This window comes from Rhinolophus sinicus, chromosome 16 (assembly GCF_057876585.1).
Source record: "Rhinolophus sinicus isolate RSI-liver-muscle chromosome 16, RSI-T2T, whole genome shotgun sequence".
Taxonomy (NCBI): Eukaryota; Metazoa; Chordata; class Mammalia; order Chiroptera; family Rhinolophidae; genus Rhinolophus; species Rhinolophus sinicus.
The window spans coordinates 21,468,249-21,488,257 of NC_142516.1; the positions used below are offsets into that span (position 1 = coordinate 21,468,249).

The 20,009-nt window shown below is 45.7% G+C and overlaps 1 protein-coding gene across 9 annotated transcripts in view; it reads left to right on the top strand.

The window, feature by feature from the left end:
- Positions 1–20,009, top strand: part of PTPN3 (protein tyrosine phosphatase non-receptor type 3) — a 123,686-nt gene that overhangs the window by 55,419 nt on the left and 48,258 nt on the right. For 7 of the 9 annotated variants that reach the window (XM_088793217.1, XM_074330807.2, XM_074330808.2 and 4 more), the window contains 5 exons: positions 3,184–3,338; positions 8,640–8,747; positions 8,824–8,866; positions 11,400–11,478; positions 16,350–16,394. In XM_088793217.1, the coding sequence (XP_088649343.1) occupies positions 3,201–3,338; positions 8,640–8,747; positions 8,824–8,866; positions 11,400–11,478; positions 16,350–16,394 (413 nt within the window). In that variant the 5' untranslated portion in view covers positions 3,184–3,200. Of the gene's footprint in view, positions 1–3,183; positions 3,339–6,900; positions 6,948–8,639; positions 8,748–8,823; positions 8,867–11,399; positions 11,479–16,349; positions 16,395–20,009 lie in introns of those variants that run through there. The other 2 variants (XM_074330811.2, XM_074330812.2) reach the window with 2 other exon arrangements.

Sequence of the window (20,009 nt, forward strand, 5' to 3'; positions counted from 1 at the left end):
CCTTTTTTTTTTTTTTTTTTAATTAAAATGAGATTCCCTATTCCTACTGTGTTTCCCCCCAAATAAGACCTAGACGGGCAATCAGCTCTAATGCATCTTTTGGAACAAAAATTAATATATATCAGATAATACCGGGTCTTATATTAATTTTTGCTCCAAAAGACGCATTAGAGATGATTGTGCGGCTAGGTCTTATTTTCAGGGAAACGGTATCTACAGGAGAATGGAGGTTCACCGAGAGCTTAATCAGGAGAGGGGATCCCAGGCACCCTTCCCTCCTGGATGTAAGTTCTTACACAGCTTTCATGTCCCTGTGTTTTCTTCTCCTGCAGCTCAGCTCTACCTCTGTGGCTCCCTGAGGCTTGATTCTCATGCCTCCTGCCTGCTTTGTCCTCATCCCGCAGTTGCTACTGATTCCCAGGTCTGGCCCTGCCCTGATATTTGGTGCTGCTTTTCCAGTTGTCTGTGACTTGCCCTTCACAGTGTGGACCCTTGATCAGCAGCTTCAGCATCACCTGGGGGACCGAGAAATGCGGACTCTGGGGCCTCAGCCAGGCCTCCTTGAATCCCAGTCTACATGTTTAAAATCCCCCAGCCAGCTGTGTGCATGTTACAGTTGGAGGGGCACTCGTGTACGGGACAGCCCCACACTGCGTTCTAATTGAAGCCCCCACTTATCCCATTCTTCCTCCTGCCTGCTCTCACCAACCTGTTTGTCTACCAGGTTGGATTGCTAGTTTTCCAAATTATAAATCTTGGCTTCACTTTTTCATTTTGCTTTTATTCATTGATGCAGAAGTTCATCGACTGCCTCCCAGAGCTAGATGTTGGAGATGCAGCGAGCAAAACCAGACCCGGTTCCTACCCTCTTGAAGCTTAGTGTCTAGTGGGAGAGGCAGATGTTAACCAGTCACATCATCAGTTATAAATGTGACAGTATGATCACCGTAGAGGAGAGCCAGTAACACAAGTGATATTTCCTACAGACACTAGGCTTCCCCAAGGAAGTGATGCTTGTGTTGAATGCTGAGATGTGAATAGGAGTTAATCATTTGAAAAGCAGGAGGTTTTCCAGGCAGAAGGAACAGCATGTGCAAAGGCCCCGTTCATGAGAATGTTTGTAGAGAATTAATAAAAAAGAACATTAAATTGCTCTTAAGTCCTTCGTCGTTATTTGCTCTTCTGCCCGACCTTGTCCAATTGACACTTCTTTATTCCCTAAGCTGAGGAGCTGTCCTAAACCCTTGGTCCTCCTACCTGCCTCATGGACCATGTGCTCAGTTGCACATTTTTCCAGGCTATGAATCTACCACCCACAATTGCATTCACATTCACGAGTAAAACCACTCTCCTTACTGTTCCCTGAATACCATGGTCAGATTCTAACCTGCCCTCCGATTCCTTCTTCAGACATGTATTCTTAAATAAACATGATATTAAAATATACATAATGGTGCACAAGTAATAAATGTAGGATTTGATGTATTTTCACAAAGTGAATACACCAGTGTCATTAGCACTGTGATCAAGAAATAGAATATTATTAGCATACGGAGGACCCTGTGCCCCCTTCGTTACTGTTTTCTATAACCATTGATTCGTGTTTAAACTTTACGTAACCATGTTCATGCTATAGGTAATCTGTTGTCTACCTGCTTCTCCTCAACATCATGTGAGAGGAATTCATTCCTATTGTGTGTAACCATAGTTTCTTTATTTCCTTTGTTATGTTGTCATGCATGGTATGACAATGTATCCATTCTCTATTGTGAAGCATTTGGGTCTTTTCAAGTTTGGGGCTATTATGAAGATACTTTACATATATTTTAGTGAAACAAAGGTACATATTTCTGTTGGGAATATACTTAGAAGTAGACTTGTTATATGAAGTCTAACAGTTACGTTTGTGAACTTGTTGCAACAATATTGCTAACCTTTTTTGATATCAGAGGGATTATTCATTTTGAGTTTGTACCCACTAGACAAACAGTTAACCAAGTTTACTATTTGGAAGTGCTGAAAAGGCTGCGTGAGAAAGTTAGAGGACCTGAATTCATGGCTCTTGCATCACGACAATGCACCAGCTCACAGGGCACTGTCTGTGAGGGAGTTTTTAGCCAGTAAACAAATAACTGTATTGGAACACCCTCCCTACTCACCTGATCTGGCCCCCAATGACTTCTTTCTTTACCCGAAGAAAAAGGAAATATTGAAAGGAAGACATTTTGATGACATTTAGGACATCACAGGAAATACATGCGACCACAGCTCTGATGGCCATTGCAGAAAAAAAGTTCCAAAATTGCTTTGAAGGGTGGAGTAGGTGCTGGCGTCGGTGCATAGCTTCCCAAGGGGAGTACTTTAAAGGGGACCGTAGTGATAGTCAGCAATGGGGCATGCGGCACTTTTTCTAGGATGAGTTCGCGAACTTAATTGTCAGACCTTGTATACATATGTTCAGCTTTAGTAGCTACAAACAGTATCTACTTACCAGCCGTGCATGGAGTTCCAGGTGCTCCATATCTTAGGCAACACTTGGCTTTGTCAGATTTCATTGTAGTCATTCTGGTGGGTATGTGGTACTGCTGCTTTGTGGTCTTAATTTGCATTTCTTTGACAACTAATATGGTTCCCATAGTCTAACAGGTTGTTCTCTTACTGATTCATAGAAGCTCTTTATATATTTGTAAATGTATATGTATGGCAAATATTTCTGTGGGTTGCCTTCTATTCTTTTAAATAGTGTCTTTTAATGCGTAGAAGTTCTGTGTAGTCTAATTTATCAATAAATGTCTTTATATTTTTAATCAGTTTTACACCACATTTAGTTCTGTAAAACCTTAGGGATAGGATACACAAATACACAAAATAGTAAAACAAAATAATTAAAAGCTGAGAAATATATATAAATTAGTAGATTTAGGCCAGGAAGGTAATAAAATACAAACAAGCCATATAATTCCATGAGCATGTTATGGTTGAACAATAAATTTTGCTTAGAGCTTAGAATTCAAAACTCAAACAGAAACATGGTCTGTTATCTAGTTCTCATTACCCATGAGGTCCTCAGACAGTTGTGAGGATCAAAGCAGGCAGGTAAGGGGTGGGTAGGCTGTGCGGTGTGTTCATATGTAACTGGCAGTCTGCCTATCAGAGCACTAACAGGTATATCTTCTGTTACAGCTTATTCAACGATAGTTATGACCTCCCGATTACGTGCGTTGGGTGGAAGAATTAATAATATACGCACCTCAGAATTACCCAAAGAGAAAACTCGATCTGAAGTCGTCTGCAGCGTCCGCTTTTTAGATGGCTCGGTACAGACCTTTAAAGTTAATGTAAGTTCTCCAGATTTAATTTTTTCTGAGTTCATGCCCCTAGGAAGTACCTCTCCTCTCTTGGTTTTTAAGATGAAACAATTATTTTAAAACGAAAGCTTGAGATCACAGACTTTGTATGTTGAGACTGGACTGGAAATACCCTTAAAACCTTCTGTCTGTGTTCTCCCTTCCACCTGGAGTGTCTTTTCCCCTCTTGTTTGTGACGTGAACTTGTCTGATGCTTAGCTGTTACTTTTTCTGTGACGTCTGTGTCAGCTTCCTGAGCTCATTGTCCAATAATGGGTGCCCTGTATGAGCTTTGTTGGAGTCCATATCACATTGTATTCACAGTAGTTGTAATCATTAGGTTCTACGTCGCTCTTTAAACTCTGAGCTCCTAGCGGACAGGAAATGTCATTTCCTCTGGGCCTGGCACAGGGCTGGGCACACAGCAGGTGCTCATTAAATGTGCACATGCGTGGGTCCTCTCTGGAGGGTAGTGAGCCGGTTAGCCTCAGAGGCGTGGGGAGGGCTGGCTTTAGGAGAAGCCTCAAGCCCGTGGCAGAGGCAGGGTTAGGAACGGGGTCGCCATTCTCCCAGGCCAGCAGTATGATGCTTGAACAGTAGCAGTCCCTGCTGCCCCCACCCCACCCCAGTTACCACGTGGCCTCATGTCCTGTTTCTCCCACCCTCTGGCCAGGCCTGAGGGAGTCAACCCCAGTCCTGGGCTGGCTGCCAGCATCTGCCAGCTTGGAAAGTTCAATGTGCAACGAAAGGTATCAGAGAAGATGGGGGGATGAGAGAATAATAGCAGGCGAAGGAGTGATAAAAGGCCATAGAATTTAAAGGGTAACAAAAATGGACCCCTGCGTCTTCTGCCCCACCCTTAAATTTGCTTCCTGCTGACCTCAGGTCACTGTGGACCTTGATGGCTGAGCAGGCAAGGGAAGAGGGCAGTTTGCGTAAAGTCACAGAAAGGTGGGTGCTGTTTCTCCTTCCTAGTCCTGGAGCAGGACCATTGCCAGGTGCCTGGGCCGGGGCATCTGCCTTCAGGGGACAAGATGCAGGCTGACGACTAAGGATGTGGGCATTTGGGCCCCACTCCTGGCAGAGAGTGGAAATGAACAGTAGAGACAGACATTCCCCAACTTTTACTCAGCTCCCGCCGTCCACTTCCACAGCTACCCAGGACTGTTCCCGAAGGCCAGGGCCCCGTTCTTTGCGGGTGGGCAGCATTATCTAAAGAACACAGGCCTGTGACCTATTTCTCAGGCCACTTTGGGGAATAGCCGTGCTCTAGGGCAGCACTGTCCAGAGGAACTTTCTGCAGTGCTGGGAAATGTTCTATGGAGACACGAGCCAGTGCAGGACCCATTAGCCACAGGTGGCTGCTGACCACAGGACATATGGCTAGTGTACCTGAAGAACTAAATTTATTTATTTATTAATTATTTAAAATTTAAACAGTCTTTTATAGCTCACTGCTCCTACTCTGGGCAGCCCAGGCCTTGTAAGTATTTCTTAGAGTACATCAGAACTCCCTAAGATACATGTTAGAAATAGAAATTCCCTGTCCTGCGTGGGTGTTTTGAAACATATTCTCTGTGGCCTGAGAATCTGCATTTTTACAGCTGTGCGTGTAATCTGGATGCACGTTGTAGTTTGGAGAACCACTGGTTTAGGGACCTTTTGTCAAGGTCATACATATTTCCCTCAAAAAGCAACTGCTTTGGGTCACTGAATTTTGTCCTATATCACCCTAATTCCTTTTCAACATTGTTATCTGTAGAATTGTGCTATTGAACCAATTTTGCAAAGGTCACAAATCTGTCTCCCAGATGCTGTAAACTGGCAGCTTAGTTTATGTCTTACTCCTTTGTTAAAATGTATGTTGTCAGCCTGGAGTTATTCCTCAGCTATATATCTTCCTCGTGAATATGAATGTTTACTGAGCACCTACTATGTGCCAGGCTTTGTTCCGGGTACAAATAATACAACAGTGAACAAAACAGAGCAACGTCCGTGCCCTTACAAAGCTTACACCCTAGAGGAGGACATAGACCATAAACAAATGTATACCATGTCAGTGGTATGATGTGCTTAGAAGAAAAATACAGCCAGATAGAGAGTGCCAGCGAAGGACAGGGGTGGGGTTGTCATTTGACAGAAGTGATCAGGGAAGACCTCACCTAAAGGAACCGAGGGAAAGAACCCTGTAGTTCCCTGGAGGATACACATTCCAGGTAGAAGAAACAGCCGTGCAAAGGCCCTGAGGCAGAATCCCGGTTAGTGTGGTTACAGGACAGTGTGGAAGGCAATGCATCTGGAGTGGAATGCGCAAGAAGGATACTAGCAGGAGATAAGGTCAGAGGATTAACAGGTGTTGGGCTGGGGGTGGGGATGTGTAGAGCCTTGTAGGTCATTCTGAGGGCACTGATTTATTCTGAGTGAGGCAGAAGGCATTGGTAGATTTGGGCACACACCCAACTCAGGTATCACTCTGGTGCTCTATCGACAGTAGACTGAGGCCAGGGGCTAAGAGACGACAGTAGCAATTCAGGATAACTGGATAGTGTGGCAGTGTCGAGGTGGCTGAGTTAACCAAGTCTGGAAGTATTTTGAAGAGGGAGCAAATGGGATTTGCGGATAGATGGTATTTCGGATGTGGAAGAAACCTCAAAGTGACTCTAAGGTTTTTGGCCTGAGCAATTGGCAGACAGAATTACAATTTATAGAGATGGGAATGTCTGCGAGAGGAGAAGTAATCAGTTCTGGTTTGGACACGTTGAATCTGAGATGCCTGTTACTCACCTACATAGAAATGTAGAAATGGTATTAGAGATACAAATCGGGAGTTTAAGAGAAGGGTCTAGGTTGGGATACACATGTGCGTGTTACCAGGGTAGACGTGGTATTTCAAGCTATGAAACTGGATGAGATCACCTGAGAAGTGAGTAGACAAGATACGAACCAGATTTGATCTTTGAAGGTTGGAGAGGAACGAGCACTAGAGGAGATGCAGAAGGGCTACCGGGGAGGGAGGGGAGCCTAAGAGCGAGAGTCTGGGAATCCCAGGTAAGAGCCTGTTTAAGGAGGAGGAGGGATGAGCCCTGTAAATGGGAACAAGGAAGACGCCCATCCAGAGTGACCGTCATACACGCCTTAGAGCAGAGCCTGGCGTTCAGCGGACACCCAGTCATTCTGAGTCGTGAGTATCTTTCTTACCGTCACGCTGCTGCCAGCGCTGCTTCCTTAAGCTGCCAGCAGCCTGGTCAAAGCTGACTCACATTGAACTTGAATTTGGGGCCAGTGGCAGCTTCGAACCTCCGTCGTTTTATAGTTTTCTCCTCGTGGGGATTGTTTGCACTGTGTCATTCAGACGCTTTAGCCTGGACTTCCTTTTGACCAGGAACAGGCATGGTCAGGGGAGCTGGCCTGTATGTCAGGTGTCCTTAGCCCAGCCCCGGGAGCAAGCCAGTCACTGGCAGTGACCTGGTATAGCGAAGATGGCCTCTTGTGGGGTGAGGACGGGGCGGGGAGGCTTGTTCTCATTATAAATGTGTCCTTTATTATATTTCAGTTTCTTCTGAGAACTGGGCGAGTTGTGCAGAATAGATACGGGAATGGGTGAGTTATGCACTCCGAGAAGGGAGATGCAGACTAGTGGGAATGAGCAGGCATTGGCATTAAACGGACCTGAGTCAGGCTGAGAGCGCATGGCACGCAGCCTCCCAGGGCCTCTGTTTGCTCCTCAGCAAAGGGGATAGTGATGTCAACTTGGCAACGTTGCCACAAAGACGAGCGATCATGTACAAAAAGTGCACATAGTACCATGTCTGACTCCTGGTAGATGTTCGATAGATTAGAAGTGTTAATATATATTAAGTATGACGTCATATAAATAATGTCAGCCAGGGGAGCAGATAGCTGTGACCAAGAGAGCATGTCATAATGTCGGGGGAGAGAATCTCGTCATTCAGACTACGTGGGCCGGGTCATGTTTTCCTCGCTGTCATGCTTCCTTTGTGATGGCAATGTCCTGGGCAGAGGAAGTTGGCAGGTCCAGGCCCTCAGGCAGGGAAAGGGGATGTGTTCAGGAAATGGCGTGTCTCGTGTTCCCACACTTCAGACCAGATAATGCGGGACCACACCAAACAAAGGAGAGGCTGCAGGAGGGGGCCTGACGATTACCTAATGCCCTCCTTCTGGTCGCTGTGACCTATTTTCAGGTGCATTATGTGCACTCAAAAAAAGAGCTGCCTTTGCTTGTTCTATATGCGGTCCGTTTCTCGCTCATGTTTGTCCTTAAGTTAAATGGTTTGGTTCAAAGGATTCCTGAGAAGTCAGCCTGTTAAAGTAGAACTTGGATTTCCCAAGCACAGCATGCCGTTTGCCACCCCAGTGCCTTTGTGCCGGGCTGCCTGCTTGAAATGGCTTTTCTTAGCTCCTGCAGCTGGAGGGAAGGGGTGTCACTCAGCCCAGGTCGGGGGTTGTCTCCGCTTGTCCCGGGTTGAGTTGGCCGTTTGTGTTATTCTGTGTGGTCACTGTCCACTGAGTGCGTTTCCCGGCACTTGACAGCATTTGATACACCATGTTACAGTTGCTGCTTCCACAGCTGGCCTCTGGGAGGGAAGGAAGGGATGCTTGTTAGGACTCTGTCCCCACCCATGCACAGCACTGTGCCTGCTCCCTCAACGCCGGTGTTGAAGGTGGCTGAGTCCTGCTCTGGATGTGAAGTGTGGCTGACTGTCCCCACTGGCTTCTTACTTCAGATGACAGGGAGCAGTGAGGCAGATAATCCCCCAGGGTGTCAATCACATGCTAAGTCACTCTTGGGATATTTTGGGTGGCATTTGAGTATTCTCGGCCCTTCCTTCATGTGGCTGTTAGAGAGGTTTTTTTTTCTTCCTTGAGCGCCCTTCCATGGCTCCCAAGGAGCCAACAGAAACCCATGTGGCGTTAGTATTGTGCTGTGCACAAGCCATGGGCGGTCACGGAGCATTTGCTCTCACTGTCATATCTGAGGTTCCCGATTTCGACATCGTCACTTGGGAATCTCAGCTAAGGGGAAGGAACGAGTCTTAGAAAATTAAATGAAACAGTACTGTCTTAAGTTATATTGATGTCGTTTTTCTTAGCCCTACTTCCCGTATGTACCATGTGGCTTCTTAACTCAAAATTTATTAAAGTGTTTCTTACTGTGGGATATGTGTGCGCATAAAATCTTTCTGAATATTGTAAAGCCTGCAATAAAGCCTTTAACTGTCAGTCCTCAATTCATTTTATAATTTTGCTCACTTGACATTTTTTTTCCCCTAGAAGCAAGATACCGGTCAAGTTCTTCTGGATATGGCGTACAACCATTTGGGCGTGACCGAAAAGGAGTATTTTGGTTTGCAGCATGGCGATGAGTCCGTGGACTCCCCCGTGAGTACCACCCCTGTAAGACGTGCTGGGCTTGTGCGCAGTTTGGTTTTACAGCTTATGTTTTCTTACCCAACAGAGATGGCTGGAATCAAACAAACCCCTCAGGAAGCAGTTAAAAGGTGGGTGTGACCTGCTCATTTCAGTTGAACGCTGGGTGTTAGTGTATGTGTCATGGCCCATTTCTCTTCTCTGATCATCAGTGTGCCTATAACATCTGGTACCTGGACTCTGGGTGGTTCGGGTGACGTGAGTGAGCCGACCTCTCCCTGTCTGATTTCTGAGTGAGCAGAGATGCTTCCGGACCAGCCCCCACGGCTCCTCACCAGCTGTGAGCAAGGAAGGGAAAGGTGAAAGAAGGCAGCCAAGAGTTGGGGAACCCACTTTCTTTTTACAAGGGAAGAAGGATGGTCTTTCTTAGCCCAGAGTGAAAGGGTGGGAAAGACAGACACACACACCTCTAGTCCTTTCCGGCAGCACAATTCCAATCACTAGGTAGGTGATGTTACAATTATAACATACAGCTCATCAACCATCAGTGAGTCCCAGTAAAGGTTAACTTCCAGTTAGGTGGGCTTTCAAGCCACATTTCACCCCATCCTCCACCCAGATCTGTTCTCAGCCTGGTTTTCCAACATCATGGTCTTTTCCCCTTTATGCATTTTATGCCCCAGACAAACCTGGTTGACCTGCTGGCCGCACATACTCCTTTGTGCCTTCCTCATTCTGTTCTCTCTGTTGGGAATGCTTTTCCCTCCCGCTTCCTTATATCCAAACCTTGTTGCCCTTCAAAGTCACTCAGATCCCACTTCTTCCCCTGCTGGAGGCCGGCACACCCTTCCCTCCCTTACACTTACCATTATCTTCTTTGTGCCTTCGTCTCCTAGTTTTCTGCTTCTCTTTCTCCAGGAGCTCACAATTTTGCAGGTGAGGGTCCTTGTCACATCCTCCCTGCACTCTTCACGGTGCCCTCCCCACAGGAGGTAGCCAGTGAGTGGTTGAGGGGTGAGGGCAAGTGGATTTGTACACAAAAGTGTGCACACACACATGCCACATCCCCAGCCCCCAGATGGGAAGACGTAGAGACACGTTGCCCTGGCCCTGAGCCCACGGCTGCTCTCACCTGGAGCCAGGGACTCAGAGTCCTTACCTCCCAGGAGTTGTGTCTTTGGCATGTGGAAGTGCCCACAGAGAGACACAGAGCTGTTGTGCAGATAACTACTTGCCCCCCTTTGAGTTCACACAGGGCTAAGTGCACACAGGCATGGGTAGGTGTCATTCATTCTCTTACTAACTCATTCATTCAGTCCTGGGCTCAGTCTTGGGCAAGGCACTGGGCTCAGCTCTGGGAATCTGGTGCAAATCAGATTTGGACCCTACCCTCAAGGAACTCACAGCCAAGTGTGGGGACCTTGAAAAGGGGACAGACAGCACTAAGATAGTTCTGAGCACATGCTAGATGCTCTGGGTGCACAGAGGAGGATAAGAATGTGGAGGCACGCCTGAGACACGCAGCGACAGCTTGGGGGTGTGGTGAAAGGGCGTCCCAACGCCAGGGGAGCACTTATCTATCCCCTGATGTAGGTGGTCAGCCGGCACCCAGAGTTACAGCACCACCCACTCTGGTACCCTGGCACCTGTTCAGAAGTACATTCATAGGTGCACACACACCAATTAAAGTCTTTGCCAAAAGCCAGAGAAAGAGAAGGTACTAAAGAGAGGGGAGAGTGAGGCCCAGGATGAAATAAGGTAGCAGGGACGGCTTGAGTTTCAGAAAGCAAGAAAGGGCTGGGCACTTAGGCCTGTGAATATTTACCGAGTCATGGAGAAGGGGTGAAATTGCCATGAAGAAGCGCGTGGATTTTAGCAGCACAACCTGACTTTCTGCTGCTGTATCGAGCAAAAGAAATGGGCTCATTTTATCCATACAAGCGGATTGACTCTTGGTATTGTTGCATAAAGCCATATTTGCGTATGTTAATTATGTAATATTTACTAGTATATTAATCACTTTTGGAATGCACTTTGCATTGAAAGCATGACATGTTTTCGCGTATAAAAATGATTTTGAAATGTGGCACAGCAGAATCAGAAGCCCCTATGCTAAAATTCTGGGTTTTGTCCTCAGCTGTGTGACCTAAGGTAGGTTACTTAACATCGCTAAGCCTGTTGGCTTGTATCTAAAAGGATGCTATCAGTAGCATCCTAGCCTACTTACATCCTAGCCTACGTAGTCATGGCGGTGTTTAAATTCAAGAAAGTACGTGAAAATGTTTGAAAAGTATAAAATCGCTTTATTTGTAAAATTGTGTTTCTTTGTAAGTTTTGTATAATCTGCTGATGTAAGGATTTTTTTCAAATTCCTAATACAGATAATGGAGTGCACTGTTTGAACACATCCCTAAGTTAAACATGTAATAGGAAGTAGATAATGCCTTGTTCTATGCTGATGTTGTGAAAATATTTTACTTCCTGTAGAAGTGGAGATTGCTGAACAGTTAACTTATGCACTCCTTTTTTTAAAAAAATGAATCCTTTTATTGATGGAAAAACCTGTGGTCTAGTGAAAAATGCGTCACTTATGGGAGAGTAGCAGCTTACATACATTGACTTTTTTAAAGGGAAAATTTAATTTGTTTTTGAAAAATGTTGTAGGAGGTTTCCCCTGTACCCTGCATTTTCGAGTAAGATTTTTAATACCTGATCCCAACACACTGCAGCAAGAACAAACCAGGTAATAACATTTTTTTAAAGTTTTCTATTTAGTATATAAAAATGAGTAACCACTAAAAATGTACTCTTTTATTTTATCACTGTGGCCAAGTACTTCATTTCGGTATAACTGCACCAACAATTATGGTCCAAGGAAAAACTGGGGTACACAGATTGACATTTTAATCGGCTAATGAGTTGTCAGCGTGGGCCTGCTTCTCTCACCGCCTGATTTGGTGCAGTTTCCAGCACACTCCTATCCACTTCCTCCTGCCTCCCCCACCACCTCAGTCTCTTCTGCCTGTTGAGCTCCTCTATTCAAAGAACACAGTCATTTTCTTCTAATACAGGCAGGGTTTGGAAGACAAGTCTGTAAAGCAGTCGTGTGCAGATCAAGTAGCATGACATCTCTGCAGGGCTAGAACTTAGGCTCTTTAGGACAACGGAGGTGTCAGATCCCCAGCTGGTAGGAGCTGGAAAGGAGAGCAAGCTGGGCCAGCTTCTCAGCGCTGTGAATCAGCAGGGGGTAGGCAATATGCAGACCAGATAAGGGAAAGAGGGCTGTGATAGGCGTTGTTTACCCCTCAGGCCTTGGCGTCTGGCCCTGGTTTTGTACTGGCACGTGAGTTTTCTGGGTGGGGAGCCGTGTTTGGAATGGAGGGGGCTGGTCAGGGAAAGTTGTCTCTGTTTGAACAGAGACTGTGCAAACTCAGCCATGCCTCTACTTTCCTTCCCCCATGGCAACGTTGAGCCCTGTTATTATTGATGCTTGTGTTTTTCTTAGGGAGGGGAACTCTTCCACCAGGAAACAATGCAAAGGATGTTCAGGCGTATGGAATCCTATTTTGTGCTCACTGTGGCCATGAGACCACCCCGAAGAAAGCGACAGTAGCTCAGCCACAGAGTGCTGTCTTGCTTTTTCTTTTCTTTTTTTTTTTTTCAGTTGTAATCACATGATCACATTTGAACTTGCAGTATGTTTAAAGCCCAAATATTAGTCTACTACTCTGTTTTGCCTTCTTTGTGCCCTTCTTCTGTCTACAATAGCAGACATTGGAGATTTGACTGTGTTTACCACAAAGTTAAAGTTTAAGCCAGCGTGAGAGATGTCCAGCGTGACTCACTGAGTAAGTGTGGGACATGCACACAGTGCTTTGAATTTTTCCCCCTACTGGCCCTTTTCTCTTGTGGACTAAGGGGTAGTGTAGTCAAGCTCACCCTCGCAGGTCAGTTCATAAGGCAGCGGACACAAATTGGTGACATAATCTATAAGAATATGTGTTTGAAATGACCCTACCACGGCCGTTTCCCCAGGTCATTACTAATACCAAGTTCTGTTCAAGGAATGCTTTAAAAATGGCATGATGGATTATGTATATAGTATATACTATGTATATATCTGTGTGTGTGTGTATTATATATATTGTGTGTATGTAGATACATGTATACTTGTGTGGTTTTAACCAGTGAGTTTTTTAAAATTACAACCCCACAGTAAAAATACATTTTGATTCATTACGCAGTACACAGGTATACTATGTAAATTACTGAAGCAGACATTTCATAAAACAATAGTAAATGCAAAATTACTCTGAAGTTTTCTCTTTCCTTTTAAAAATCCAATTGTGGCCCATTAAATTGATCTTACTCCCAACTGGTAGGTTCCAACCCCAAGTGTGAACTGTGCTGCCTAAATTGTCACCCATCACCCTGTCTCCGCCCTGTGATGCCCCCCAAAGAAAGAACCTGAGTGAAGGGGTTGCTAAGGCCAGCCTAATCCAAGAGCCCCTCTCCAGCGCCCTTCTTACTCACTCATTGGGCGTCTACTTCCATACACCATGGGAAAGGAAAGAAAGAAGCTCCCTCCCTCTGGGAGCCAACAGAATCTTCTTGCCGAGCTTCCCTGACATTTGAGGAAAATGTGGGGAGTTCAAGATGGAGAGGAGACTTGGGGAGAAACTAAAACTGCTTTCAGATCTGCAAAGGGTTGTCATGGGAGAGGGGAAATTAGATGTGCTCGGTGCTAGAATTATGGCTGATGGGTGCAGGCTAGAGGGACAGGTTTGGGCTCAAGATGAGTAATAGATTTTTGTTTTTACCTAAGTCCCAGATAAAACTCGGTTTGTCCGTGTGTTTCTCCTAAAATTCCCTGGTTCAGAGCTGGCACCCAACCCCACCACCCCACCTCCCATCTTAAGATGGATGGTACCCCAGTGTGGTGTAGAATACAGCTGCACTGCCTGGGACTGAGGACCAGGTTTTTCTTAATGCAGCAGGAGCCATGGCAACAGCCCCCCTTGTGGCTCCTACAGAGCTGGGCCAGGCTTCTACTGTGTGTGTGTGTGTGTGTGTGTGTGTGTGTGTGTGTGTGTGTGTGTGTGTGTGTGAGACAGAGACAGAGACAGAGAGAGAGACAGAGAGAGTTAGTTTTGTCTTTTCTTTTTACTTAAATGAAGAGTTTTGCCTGTTAAATGAAGAGTTCCTGGCACACAGTATCATTTTTTTTAATGAACTTTTTTTTTTTTTTAAATTGGGGAACAGTGTGTTTTTTCCAGGGCCCCTCAGCTCCAAGTAAATCGTTGTGCTTCAATTTAGTTGTGGAGGGCGCAGCTCAGCTCCAAGTCCAGTTGCTGTTTTCAATCTTTAGTTGCAGGGGCGCAGCCCACCATCCCATGTGGGAATCGAACCGGCAACCCTGTTAAGAGCTCGTGCTCTAACCTACTGAGCCATCCGGCTGCTCCACATAGTATCTTATTAAGTGCTGGCTCTGTTGCCTGTCCAAAAGTTAAGTTCCCTTTTAGAAATTTAGCTCTTTAAAAGTCAAAAAAGGAGTATAGAGGCAGTATTTGTTGTTTTCGAAGGAGCCAGGAAAGGAGGCACTCATTGCCTTTTCTCTGAGCTCGAGCTCATGGGTGGGTGCACTCTAGGAGTGAGCATTGCGTTTCTGAAGACAGGCACGCCAGCATCTCTTCTAAATGTCTTTCCTTTATTCTAGTTGCTAAATGAGTGTCTCCTTGATTGTGAGCCTCCACAACTGCTGTTTCTGATAAATTTAGATCATTCTAAACAATTTCATTTACTGGCAGACTCAAAATTAGCCTCCTTTAAGATTTCTAGGAGGTCTGCTAAGTTTGGGTCTCATCCCGCTGTTCTGATCTCTTGGTGGTGACATCATGGGGTTTACTCAGAAACTTTGCTGAATTTATGACAAAGTAGCATTTGATGAATGGTGATGTCCACATTCTTGTTCTCATTTATATCCCTAGGAAGATACTCCGATTAGCTGGCCTCGTCAATGAAAGCCCAGATTTACTGTTGGATTATCTCTAACTCTCTCCCTTCTCTTCTTTCTCTCAGTAGCATTGTAGGTTAAGAGAACACTTAATTCTGGTTGAATGTCAGCTTGGATAAACATAGAAACAAACTAGAAAGGACTGATTATGTTCTTGTAGGTGGAAAATAATCGAGGTTCCAATATGGAGGGAGCCTGAATCAGCAAATCGGTGTTACCCATTTCTCAATGCTGGGCTTCCACACAGGAAGGGTAGTTGATGGTAATTATAGTCGAAGTAAGAATAGCAGAGTTAGGTCATTGTTCCTAAGCTTTTCAGTCATTAGACGCATAAGAAATTTGTCACATAGTCAGATTTTTTCATAGCGTGACTGTCCAGGTTAAAATAAGACACAGCTGACCTTCACATCACCTATCTTATTATCTGTTTCCTCATCTGTAAAAATTGGACATAGCGGTACCTACGTCACAGAGTTATTATGAGGCTGAAATGAGGCAATAAGTTAGAAAGTACCACACACATGCCCCAGAACTGTGCAACTAGGAAGTTGTGATACCATGGGAAGCATTCACGTCTCGAAACACCAGTGCCTTGACCTTTAAACATATAAATTGGAAGGAATAATGAGACTGATTTATTTTAAATTGCCAAAATTATCTCTCTCCTGCCCCTGGGCGCTTATGCTGCGTCTGTATTATATTTCAAGAAGTTTCCCTTTTGTCATCTTGGCCAGACACTGGAATGTCTATCCCATTTGAATCCAGGCTTTGAAAAAGAGTGGGAGCTAGCAGCCAAGTGTCACTTGTATGCTGCATCCCTAAATATAATAATGCTCTCCAGGGCCCTTCCCGGCCTGCCCTGCGCCGAGTGTCACAGGGTGATGAGGGGCCTGTGACAACTTACGAGCTCTGCCTACAAATCAGCTCCTGGGTTTTGAAGTGACATCACTCACAGAGAAGTACAGCATCCAGCGTGGAGGTCTTGGCAGCCTGTAGTTGATGAATGTGTATGCTTTTGCGGGAGCACCCACAGTTCCTGGGACACAGGAAAAAACCCAGCTGGGTATTTGCACCCCAGCCAAGGAGATGTCTTCACAGACCCTCCTCCCCTCAGCAACTTCATGCAGAGGGTACGTGGGTGTGCAAATGCCGTGTTCAGAACAGCAGCCCCTCAGTGTGCGGGGGCTGCCTATGCAGAATGTCTATAGGTCCTGGTGGTTTTGGATACCCCAAGTTTGATGGGAGAGGCCCAGGCTAAGGGCAGGGTGCCCACTGGCAGCAGTGCCAGCTAATGCTTGGGAGGCTGCTGCCACCCTGTTCATCCATCCCTGCTCAGCCGTCCCTAGGATAGCATGTGCTGGCATGAGGCTGGCTGCAGAGCGCCCCTGCCAGTCAAGACGTAGGCAGCCACCTGAGCCATTGTTACTGAAGGAGCAGCTTTGCAAAATGCAAGATAGCCCCCGACTCTTTAGACAAAAATGTGCTTTTGTGTATTTTGCTTTTCAAATGTACAGGTCTTGTCCTTGACTCATCAATTTTGTTTTTTATTTTGCTTGTTTCAATTTGAGTATGATGAATTAATGAAAATAATTGTTTCATAGGCATTTGTATTTCTTACAACTGAAGATGGATATTTGTGAAGGAAGGTAATGAGAATTTTGCATTCTTCTTTTCCTGTCCGTTGCCAGATTAGCAAAATTCCTGGTTCTAATCGAATGAGCATGCATTTCTGATAACAATATCAAATGTAAACAAAGAGTGGATGTTGAAAGCAGCATCCTGTATGACATTATGCTTTGGACATCTGTGTTTAACTTGGTCTTGGTTTAGAGAGGCTAAGGATTGATAAACCTCATTTTATGTTGTTTCAATTTTATTACAAAAGGTACAGTTATCTTTCTGGTAAAGACCTGAGAAATTTTAAAGGGAGGGAGGGACCCAGAATGTAAAATGGACTTCATTCAGGAAGGCAGATCAGGCCTACTTTCAGTCTACTTCCGAACCCCTTAGTACCTGTGGATGATTCATTTCCTCTCGGGGATACTTTTTGCTCAAAGACATGAGCATCTGCCCATGACTTAGCACTTCTTGTGTATCGGGACCCGCTCAGTGACTGGAAAGTATGGGAAGTATCTGCGAATAGCTCAGGAAGGGAGACGAAATTCCAAGCCAGTGGTCCCTGAACCTCCTCCAAATCCTGAGTTTTGTCTTGGCTTACTTATGAAAGAAAGTGCAGCAGGTAAACTGGTAGGAAGAGCCACATCTTTTTCCCCATTCTCCTTGTCCCCTCTTTCCTCCTGTCAGTTTAGTTCTACTGAGGAGCGTCTTCAGAAGCCTCTGGTGTGCTTCCATTAGGGAGCTTGCAGTCTGGTTGGGGAAGTGAGACGACCCCATGAAGCAATTAGAACCGATAGGGGCAGTGGACCCCACAGTTGTCATAAGGTTAGGAGAAGGAGATGCTGGTGCGGGCTAGAAAAGGCTCTGTGGATTGCTGTGATGAGCCAGGACTGGGGTTGGGAGACAAAGGAGGAGTTGGATCTCCTTGGACAGTGAGAAGATACCTCAGCCCTCACAGTCCCTGTTGGAAATCTCGTGCTGGGAACTTACGGGGGAATAGAGAGAAAGGGCTCTTCACGTCAAATGTCGTCATGCATCTTGTATCCAGCAGACAGAGGAGAGCTGTTGAAGGTTTTTAAGCAGGAAGGATGTGGTAAGAGCAGCAGCTACAAAGAGAGTGTCAGTGGACAAGGAACAAGCTGGAAGAGGCCGAGGCGTTTCCGTCTAGATGGAAGGGAGGGTTCCGCCCTTCAGGAAGCTGTTGTAGACGTCCAGGCCGGAGATTTGGGGGCTTGGCCATGAAGACGGCTGAGGGCGAGGAGAAACAGTTAGAAACAGGAGACCTGTTGAAGAAAGCATAGGCAGAACCTTTGACTATCTAGTGGTCATAGAATTAGAGAATGTTTCCAATTTAGCTCATCCTCCCACTAAGGGAAAGATGAATCTCTTCTCTAGCACAACCGGCAGGCCTTTGGGCGTCTGCTTGAGCACTCCGAGTGACGGGGATCTCACCCTTCCATGAAGCAGCCTTTTCACATGCCAGGGCGACTCTAGGTTGAAATGACCCACCTCCCGCTCCTGGGTCCAGGCTGCCCTCTGGAACTCGTCGCTCTCTCTCCTACACACTAATTTGTTTTTCTCACAAATATTTTTGCAAGCACCTGTTATGAGCCAGGCACTGCACTGGTCAAATGAGGCCCGGTCCTTGCCTCTGTAGAGCCTTCTAGCTCCACACATTGCAAGTTGGTTGTCTTCATGTTTTCTTCTCCAAACAAAATACTCCTTGTCAGTTTTGTGTGAATCGATAGAAATCTGTTGAGGGCCTCGGGTTTCCTGGCTTCGATCCCTGGCATCCTTGTCAAATCCGCAGGCGGCCTTTACCACCTCCAAGAGGAGAGGAGAGGGCCTCCTGTTACCAGATGCTTCTCGGGAGCGCATCTGGCCCTTTATAGCTGTGGACCTTTTGGCAGACTTGGTGGATCTAGTCAGCGTTTCCCCTGAGTGTCAAGTGGTTCCCTGACTTGTTTGAACTGTCAGTGGTAGGCAGCACGCAGGCCATGAGCTTCTTCCTGCTGAGATGGGTGATCTTGTCCAACAGACGGAGACCCTAAAGTCTGGAGAGAAAGGAAGGGGTCTGTCAGGAACACCTGGCCCATTAGTGGCTGAGCTGAGAGTAGAATACAGGCTTTCAGTGCTCTTTCATTTGTATTTGCACTATGCTTTGGCAGTGTTTTTCTTTCCAACTTATTCATAGGATTGTTTCTTCCATCTAGACTGAACCCCCTTAGCCTCTCTGCTAAGTTGTTCCGCAAGTCCCATCCCTGTAGCAAGGACACTGGCTTAGGTTTCACCGAAGCCGATCTTGGTAGGAGAGTGAGTGGCTGATACTTGCTCTCCCCGTGGACTCTCGGGGTCTCCAGAGGAAGGAATAGATGGGAAGTTTCCCTGGATATAGCTCCAAACTTGGAGAGAGCATTTTGAAGTCCTCGTCGGGGCCCCTCAGATAGGGAAGGCTGCCTTCATAGGCAGCTACGGGACCCACACGCAGTGCAATAGGACAGGAAGGGCCAACCAGACGAGTCAGAGAGGTGGGGGTGGGTGACTCACATCTTCAGAACTTCACAGGCTGCCATGGAAACTGCATGTTTTCTCCATTTCCCATGGCGGTGCTGGGAAGAATGCTTTTAAACTTTGAGTCTCCCCACCCTGCACGCCCTCACTTCTGCTGCTGCTTTCAGCTCCTTCCCCAAGCATTCTGCCACCCTGCTCCCAGTCTGCTGCTGGGGCTTCTAGGAAGACCGTGGAACCCTAGGTTGTGGGGAGAAAAGGGAGCAATCAGAGGATTTGAAATGTGACCAAGACAAGGATGCATTCATTGGCAAAAGTAGGGTGTTTGGGAGGGCAGTGAGCTTAAGAGGAAAGAAGAACCAGTCCAACCTGAGTCCCTGGATTGCTAGTGGATGGCAGGAAAACTGAGAGGTGGACAGACCATTCAGGATAGATGGAAAGCTTCTGAGAAGTAAATAGATTTAGGAATCTTAAGGAATTGTAACTAGTTTAATTAAGTAATTTAAATCTCACAGGAGTTTTAAAATCCAAAATGCTTTTCTATTTCTAAGAGGGTGTCACCCTTTAAGAGGGTGTCATCCTTCAGGAATGTGGGTAAATCAAGAATCATAGAGCCAGTAGACATTGGGGAGTTAGTTAGAGAGCCCACGAAAAGTCTCACATCTTTACTAGAAAGATACAAAGGCTGCCCATTGATCTAAGAATACAGTTTTCTCACTTTTCCTCTTAGTGATAGCGTGTTTCCCTGAAAATAAGACCTAGCCCGACAATCAGCTCTAATGCGTCGTTTGGAGCAAAAATTAATATAAGACCCGGTCTTATTTTATTATAAAATAAGACCGGGTCTTATACAATATAATATAAGACTGGGTCTTACATTAATTTTTGCTCCAAAAGAAACGTTAGAGCTGATTGTCCCGCTAGGTCTTATTTTCAGGGAAACAGGTTATGAGCCTGGCCTTTCTTGCTCAGCCAAAACCCTGACCAACATTAGACCTTCATGGTATATGTATTGATGTATATTATTTTAAACATGAAGAAGTTTTCTTAATTTTTAAAAACTTTTAGTGTTACAGTTATCTTTACTGTTTGAGATTAAGTTATATCATAATATTGCCTTTGTTGTGATTCATGCT